This window comes from Corylus avellana, chromosome ca1 (genome assembly GCF_901000735.1).
Source record: "Corylus avellana chromosome ca1, CavTom2PMs-1.0".
Classification (NCBI taxonomy): Eukaryota; Viridiplantae; Streptophyta; class Magnoliopsida; order Fagales; family Betulaceae; genus Corylus; species Corylus avellana.
In genome coordinates this window covers 50,144,471-50,153,391 of record NC_081541.1, presented here as the reverse complement: position 1 = coordinate 50,153,391, position 8,921 = coordinate 50,144,471, and the positions used below count along the sequence as shown (strand labels likewise).

Below are 8,921 nucleotides of genomic sequence, written 5' to 3'. Positions count from 1 at the left end.
TAAGAGTAGTACCAGGATGGGTGACCTCTTGGGAAGTCTAGCTTGAGGGAGCCAAAAGCGGACAATATTGTGTGTCATTGGTGTGGAGTGTTACATAGTTCAACATTCAGACTTTCAAGGATTATCAAATATTTCTGAATTGTGCCAATGGTTGGTTAGCACTAGAAAATCAACTGTCTATCAACTTGTTTTTCGAGTTGTTGTAGTTGTGCTTACTCTTCCTGTTTCTACCGCAACTACAAAACGAGTATTTTCAGACATGAATATTGTCAAAACTAGGTTTCGCAACAAAATTGATGATAAGTTTCTGACTGGTTCTTTAATGTTGTACATTGAAAGAGAAATTGCTGTAAAATTTAGTATATATTCAATCATAGATGATTTTCGAGATCTAAAAACACAACGGGTTCCATTGTGATCGGTGTTTGAGCTGAATTTTGAAAAATATTATGAAACAATTACTTTGTGTATTTTCTTTTGTTTATTTTATTTTATTTTTTGTTAACACTGAATTGATACTAATTTTGTTTTTATGTATTAATTTAGTATTCAATATTAAAATAATTTTATTTGTGCTTTGACATAGCATCTTATCATATTTGTTTCTTTATACTTTGGCCCCTAGCCATAAAACTTTCTGGCTCCGTCCTTGATGATGGGCAACCTAAAAAAGCGTTGGAATTGTTTGAAAGAATGAGAGATTCTGGGTTTGAGCCTAGCTAACTCGGTGACACTCACGATTGTCATATCATCTATGCAGGGTACAGTTTAAAAGGCGACAGCAGTTCATGGATTGAACTTTTTGAAGGGATGAATGAGGACAGAATTAAACCCACTATGACTACTTTAACAGCATATTAATATCTTACATGAAAGAAGCTGGAGTTAAACCAGATACCATTACATATACTAGTGTTTTACCAGCTTGTTCACATCTAGCAGCCTTGAAACGGGGTAAGGATATTCACAACTGTGTAATTGAGAGTAAGTAGGAATCCAATGAAGTAGTTATGGGGGCTCTCCTTGATATGTATGCTAGATGTGGTGCTGTGGATGAAGCACTTAATGTTTTTCATCAATTGTCAGAGAGAGGCTGTGTCGTGGACGTCAATGATCACAGCTTATGGGCCTCATGGTCAAGCTTTAGAAGCTTTGAAGCTCTTTGGTGAAATGCAGCAGTCCGTTGGGTCACTTGGTGAAAAGGTCTTTTTACTTATTCTACCATTTGATTTATTTGGAGGGTATTTAGAACAAAACGAAAGTTTAATACACCAAAGTAAAAGCTTTTAAACATTAGGAAAGTGTTTACAAATGGCGCGCCATTTCAGGGGGTAAAGTGAAATTACCCCTTTTATTTTTCTTTCTAAATATTGTTGGTAATTTCTTGATTGGTGTTAGAGCAGGTGTTGCCTCAAAGATAACAATTGAGATAGTAATTGTACCGCTCTGTCAATGCCACTAACACATGATGGTAAAAGTATTTTACGAGAAATGTTAGAGGAACTACAAATTTTACAAAATTCTTCACAAATTGACATGACAATCTATAATTACGTAAAATAATCAGTTTAGGGAGGAAATTACCTTTTTCTGCAAAAAAAGGTGTAATACTAGGAAAAGTTGCAGACTACTAAATGCTGGAAAAATCATATAATTCAGTAAATCAACATTAACAAACAAAAAGGACTAACATATGATAATGAAAGAGAACAGTGAAGATCCTCTCTCTCTCTCTTTTTCTCTCTAAAGTGCAGTGTATGCTTCCCAAAGGCACAGTTTCCTTTTTATGCCGAGATTAATAGAACTAAATGAAAAAGAAATATATATATATATATATATATATATATATATATATATTGGGGTTAAAGATGCGTTTGGAATTACGATTTCGCAAGAATAATATGCACTTTTTAAAAAATATCGCAAAACATAAGACATATGGCATTGCAATTTAAAAAGTAATTAATTTAAAATAGAAAAGAAAAAAAAAATGTAATTTCTATAAGCAGGCTAAGGGTGCTTATTTGATTCATTTGAAAATGCACGAATTTAGACCAAAATTACGATTTCTCATAACAAATATTTAATAAAAATGTATTTTTTAATATATTTTATCAAACACCTTTGCGATTTTAAAAAGTAGCAATTTCAAAAACGCAATTTTTAAAATTGCACTTATTGAAATCACAATTCCAAACGAACCTTAAAGCTTTTATATATTGAAGTATCTGACATTTGCTACCGAAGAAATAATAAAATAACATCTCAGAGAAATGTTAAGAGCTGTAAAAGTTAAATAGATTCAAACAAAAAAGTGAAACAAGAACTCTCTTAAAAGGAGAGATAATTAGATGAAAGCAATTCAACATGTGAAAAACATAAAGATTCACGTAGATGTTCAAAACTGGGCACCAACTTTCAATTGACTCAAAGGAATCAAGAGGAGAGCATTTGTCCAGGAAGGATGTAAATTATCTTATTTTATGTTCAGCATCCAACTGAGCATGCAAAGAAGAGCAAACTTACATAGGATTACATGATTTCAGATAATATAATGGAATCATGCCAAGCTTTGATAGAATTCACATAATGAAATACAAAATAGTGCTTCCCACTCAATTCTACTCAGACCAAATGATGTCTGGTTCTGTAGTTCAATAAAAACTTACAAAGGACTTAATCATATGAAGTTTTTTTCTCTTGTTAAGTAACAATTTAATGAAGAAGAGCAAAGGGTGCAACCTTAATACACAGAAAATATACAAGAGTCACATGGATGAGCTAAGGAGTTGACAAGTGTAAGTTTACCTAACAAGAGTAAAGAAAGAGTAATGCTGGATGTCATCCCCATGTCCCCCTTGTGTCGCTTCAAAATTGATGTGGCTTTAAAATCACTATTAAATTTATGATAAATCACTATTAGATTTTGATTCAATAATGATTTTAAAAGTCACATCAGTTTTGAGAGGACATGAAAATGACATTTAGCATTATTCGTGAAGAAAACGTTTGGCAATTGTGATCACGGTTGGGGAAAAAATCAGGAATCTTGATTGACTCAAATGTATTAGTAGAAGTTCATGAAACAATACAAACAAAAGGGGAGAGAGAGAGAGAGCTAGAGAGAGAGAAGGTTTTCTTCTAAATATTGACTCCTAAAGAGCGAGCTATCCAGTAAATCAAGATTGATGTATCTTCTAACTATTCCTACAAAGATTTTCAAGAAAAGTTGTATGTTTTTACTTGATTGAAAAAGAAAGATACTAATAATCCAAAAATAATGCAATACCAGAAACCAACATTGTCCATATATTTTCATTCCTTATCAGGATTATCTATAATGATTTTTTATTGAAATGGGTTTCTTTGTTTGTTTTTAGCATGAGATGTGAGCTATAGTACCATTTCATCAAACCATCACTTTTTTTAATAACATGCCCTACATTTCCTCCCTCAAAAATGGCCAGAGTCAATGAAACTAATGTTGTAACCAATGCTCTCTCCCCTACTTTAAGATGTTAGAAGTAAAATAACACACTCTTTTCTCTTTTTTTTTTTTTTTTTTTCTTATTAATAGGTCCCACACGCATTCAGTGAGTCTGTAACCCACAACCAGTCCAATGGAAAAAGAAGAATGTAGAAAAACCATGCACAATTAGGGTGTCAAATAGATGATGGTGTGGCATCACTTCATTAGTTAACCAAAAGATATACCATTCGCTCAAAACCATAACATTTTGATGTAACTTTTGAAAAATCAGGAAGGTAAGCTGCAATTAGGCCTACAAAAAGAGAGGTAAATTATGATTTACCCTTTTCACTCTTATTGTTTTATTTTGGATTAAAGAAATAGAATGGGTATGCACATGCCATAGCATGAGTGTTGATACTTAACAGTATTCAACTGTACATGTTAGGTTGCTCCGGCTACCTACTGTTGATAAGACTAAATAATAACTCCAAGGAAAAGCTTTGATAAATAATAATTAACAAAACGTTAAGCAAAACCACATCCATCATAAACTTTTCTGTTGTACCACTAAGGGCCTTTCATGGGTTATTTACTTATCAAAAGTATTTAGATGTCTATCTAAACATACACATGTACATACATGCATACCTCCTACAGATACATGTATACAAGTTTATTTATTTCTTTGTGTCAGAAATTTTTTCATATAGCATTTATGTATCATGAACTTAATGTAGAATGTAGCCTTAAGATGTACGGTAAGTTGGGAGGAAAATCATCAATCACAAACAGTAATCTACCAATACAATACAAACCCCACGTCCCAAAGGAAGAAAACACACCCACGCACAAAGCTACTAGTTGCTACCATATACAATAAGAAGGCAACAATTCCAAGAAAACAAATGAATTTAATAAATCTCCAAAAAGCATGTCCAACTAATAGATATAATCTCTAATGAAAGAAACTGCATATCCAAAGAAAGTTATAATTAACAAATTATATATGATGCAGGACTATCATAAGTGGTTGAAATATACTACAAATGGGAAGATTACAAAATGATGACAATACTATAATTTCTGAATTCCGATGGGTAAAAAGAAGTAGGTAATAATACATTAAAATTCCACGTAATACTAGTTTTCGATTGAACACCAGACAACAGGCAATTAAATAAGGACTATGGAGACATTCATCCCTGTACCTCTTCCATACCTTATCAATTATTCTGATTTACTTCACGAGCAACAATAAGCTCATCTAAGTAATCGGCATCACCAGAATCAGAAGGCATCACCATCTCATCCTCAATTGTGAAATTGTATCGCTCGCCAATAGCTCTTAGAAGCTGGTACACTTCAAACATGGTAGGCCTTTCCTTGGGAGTTGATACTACACAATTACGCGCAATTTTAAGAAACTGAAAAAGCTCACCATCAACACCTTTTCCAACCAAGGATTGATCGATGGCATCCCGAAGTTCAGAGTTGCTCGACAGCTGTGTAATCCATTCTACCAAACTTCCCTTGAAGTTTTCAGGAGCTTTAGCAACATGTGTAGGTCTCTCACCAGTCACCAACTCAAGAAGCACAGTTCCAAAGCTGAAAACATCACCCTTTGGAGTGGCCACCAGAGTTCTTGCATACTCAGGAGCAACATAACCCAGATCCCCAAACTCCCCATTCACAAAAGTACTCAAATGTGTATCAATTGGATTCATGAGCCTAGCAAGGCCAAAATCAGATATCTTAGGCTCAAAATCTGCATCCAGTAAGATGCATTTGGAGCTTATGTTTCGGTGGAGAATTCGGGGATTACAGGTATGATGGAGCCAAGCTAATCCTCTGGCTGCCCCTATCCCAATCTTTAGCCTCAAAGGCCAATCCATAACCTTGTCACCATTATTCACAAGATGTAGCTGATCATGAAGGGTACCATTTGGCATGCTCCTATAAACCAAAAGCCTCTCCTTCTTAGCCACGCAAAAACCTAGGAGGGGAACCAAGTTACGGTATTTTACGCTGCCAAGAGTGGACATTTCAGACAGAAATTCTTTCTCAGAGTGTTGAGATTCCTGCAACCTCTTAACCATAAGTGAAGTGCCATCATCAAGGACTGCCTTGTACATGGTTCCTGTTCTTCCTGACCCAATGATATTTTCTTTGTTAAAGTTGTTAGTAGCCTTCATGAGATCATTGAATTTCATTTTCGTAACTGACTTTTCAAACATAGATACCTGAAGCAAAATAGCATCATTTCAATATAATACACAGCTCGAACGAGTAATAATAGAAACCCACTAAAAGATATGCATTTGTGTGTGTGTGTCAGTGTGTGTAGAGAAAGAGCAAAATAAAATAAATAACTACACTCTTCACCATCAAGTATTATTAGAAAAGGACCATTAAGTTAGCTTACCTTGATGCCTTTAACTCCCTTTAAACTCTTTGCCCATTTGTTTCCTTCAGGGTCCTCTTCCTTCTTCTTTACAACCACTCTACGCAAGAAGAACATCATAAAAATACCCACACCTATGGCTGCAAGGGTCACCCCACCAACTGCTGCTCCCACAATGACTGCAGTGTGAGAATTCTTTGCAGCCGCCTGGCAAGCATCCAAAGGAGCCCCACATAGTCCTATATTATTTGAATAACTATCAATTGAAATATTTTGAAATCCTGGGATTGGCCCTGTCAACAGATTGTTCGCCACACTAAATGTTTTAATCCGACCAAGCAGACCCAGTTGTGGAGGAATTTGCCCTGTCAACCTGTTATGGTCGAGTTTAAGGGAATTCAAATAAGTACAATTCGATAGGCTCACTGGGATCTCCCCTGAGAAATTGTTAGATGAGAGATCAAGAGTTGTCACATACTGTAGAATTTTGGAGATATCTAGCGGAATAATTCCAAAAAGTTTGTTGCTTGAAAGATCTAAGCCTGTTAAACTCGAGCAATTCTCAATACCACGAGGAAACTCGCCCTTTAGCCCCATATCCGAAAGCCGAATATTTAAAACCCTGTTCTCATCCGGGTGCCAACAATCAATCCCAGTAAATTTGCAGATAAAGCCTTCAGTATTATTGTTGAAATCCCATGAAGAGTTCAAGTAACCGTAAGGATCTTGAAGTGAATCCTTTATTCTTTTCAGGCAATTAATATCAGCCTCGGTACCATAGTTCAAACTAGAACTAAGCAATATCCAAAGAGAAACACTGATCAAGACTACAGTAAGAGGTGGACAATCCATAGCCATTTTCATCTAAGTTTCGCAGCAAAACAACTTGGAGATACAGATAAAAGAAAATCGGTTAGAGATTACTACAAACACATAGAAAGTGCTCCAAATACAGAACCAGCAACACCATAGCCCTCATAAAATCATACCCTGAAACAAAATTCAACACAAACACAAGAAATGAAAACCCAATTCAGCTTTCTACAGAGATTCAAGCACACCCAGTTGAGAAAATGAACACTGGATGATAAACCCACATAGGTGCAACAAATATAAGAAGAAATCCAAAAACTTGAGCTATGCAATTGACTTGACTCTCATACAGACTGATCAAAAGAAGTCAATATTCGCAAAACCCACATTAAAAAAAGACTGAAAAAACAAGTAAACAAAAGCAAATTTTTGCGAGAATCAAAAAACCAACCTGAGAATTTTGATAATTCAGGAGGCGTAGCTCGGAAAGGTAGACGAAACCCATAAAAGGGTTCTTGAAACAACGACGAAGCATCGTTCTGTCCAAAAGGATATGGGTTGAATATTCAAAGCCAGTAGTAGAGCGTAAATTCAAAAGGTGAAAAAGAAGAAAGAAAGGGTCACACTTTGAACTCAATCAAGCGAGTGTGAACTGGGGATAGTTTTGGGAGAAAAGATTGGAATTTTAGCCTATGGTAAGCAAAAGTCGAGGAGGAGAGATGTTCAGCGGGTCAAAGAAGGAAGGCCACTTTCGTCAAAGCTCCATAGACGACAATGTGAGTGCTTGCTTGACTTGGCCTTGCTGAAATTAAGAAAAAACACTAACAAAAGAATGACAATGACAATAAATAATCCCAAAAATAAAAAAGTATCAAGTCTGTGAAAGGGCAATTTTTTTTACTATTCAAAATCAAACTTCAAACTTCATTGCCCAATAAATAATCCAAAAAATAAAAAAATAAAAAAGATTGAAATCTGTTAAAAGGGCAATTTTTTGAGTATCAAAATCAAACTTCATCGCCGTCCTTGCCTTGGGCTAAAAAACCAAAAATAAAAATTATTTCACTCAAACCCACCCATATTATAGGGGTGATAATTGTTTTTTAAAAAAAAAAAAAAAAGCATGAAAATAAATCATAAACGTGTCATTACAAATTACTCCCTCCATTTTTAAATCTTAAAATTGTCTTCTTTAAGTTTTTCGTTTTTTTTTTTTTTAATTGATTTTTTTTTTTTTTTGTGTTTTCCATATAAATTAGTAATGTCTCTCAATGCCACGTCGGATTAAATAATAATTTTTTATCTAAAATTTAAACAATTAAAATCTTGAAAAAAAAAAAAAAAAAAAAAAAAAGGGGACAAGAATGACTGAGCCACCTTACATTTCCAAAGGGAGGCAACCATCACCATTGAGGAGTGGTCGGAAGATAAATGTTATAGTACAATAAAAATATCATTTTTTATCCATAAAAGTCTTAGGTGGTAAGAGGTTACGAGCTTCATCCGTAGTTGTTGTGACCCCACCCACTAATGGGCATGTGGCCTCTTGCATCCTTAAAACTTTTATGAGCAAAAAGTTATTTTTTTATTGCACTATAACATATCTCGTGGTCGAAGCGTCTACCCGAAAGGTGGCCCGAGCAACCACCTACGTTGCAGTTGACATGAACCGTATGAATATGGCCCGAGCAACCACCAAGCTAAAAGTCTCTTGTTTTCTTCTCACTTCTCTTCTTAGTCATCTACAATACAACTCAAATCTTCCCAAGTCTCAATATGGCATGGCCACGTCCATGCAAGGTTGTGCCCACCATAAGAATCTCACCAAAAGCAAACAACTCCACACTTACAGTTTGCCGTAGCTGAATCACCACATTGCCATTTGGTGTAGTTCGGCCACCTCTCATTTGACGAAAGGTCTTTCAATTTTTTTAAGTTCTTAGTTTTTAATTTTTATACATTATATTTTTTTATTAAAAAATGTTATGGGTCAATAAGTTCTTTATATTTGGCTTATATTTTCTTACAATCGACCATTAGATTTGTAGACTTATATAGATCCCACATAAGTCAATAATGGACCCCACAAGTCTAATAGTTGATTGTAAAAAAATATGATGAAAAACTTATTGACCTCTAGCATTTCTCTTTTTTATTATGGGTGACATAAGTCATAACTTGATTATTGTTGATGTGGCAATTGATGATTTCTAGACGGAAGTTGGGTGCATAGAC

At 34.8% G+C, this 8,921-nt stretch overlaps 1 protein-coding gene across 1 annotated transcript; it reads right to left on the bottom strand.

Moving 5' to 3' along the window:
• Window positions 1–4,490: 4,490 nt before the first annotated feature.
• On the bottom strand, window positions 4,491–7,471 carry LOC132161677 (probably inactive leucine-rich repeat receptor-like protein kinase At5g48380). The gene is made up of 3 exons (XM_059571853.1): window positions 7,138–7,471; window positions 5,895–6,863; window positions 4,491–5,712 (listed from the first exon to the last, which is right to left on the bottom strand). The coding sequence occupies exons 2-3, from the start codon at window positions 6,735–6,737 to the stop codon at window positions 4,696–4,698; spliced, it is 1,860 nt and encodes a 619-aa protein (XP_059427836.1). The 5' UTR covers window positions 6,738–6,863; window positions 7,138–7,471; the 3' UTR covers window positions 4,491–4,695.
• Between the last annotated feature and the right edge of the window lie 1,450 nt (window positions 7,472–8,921).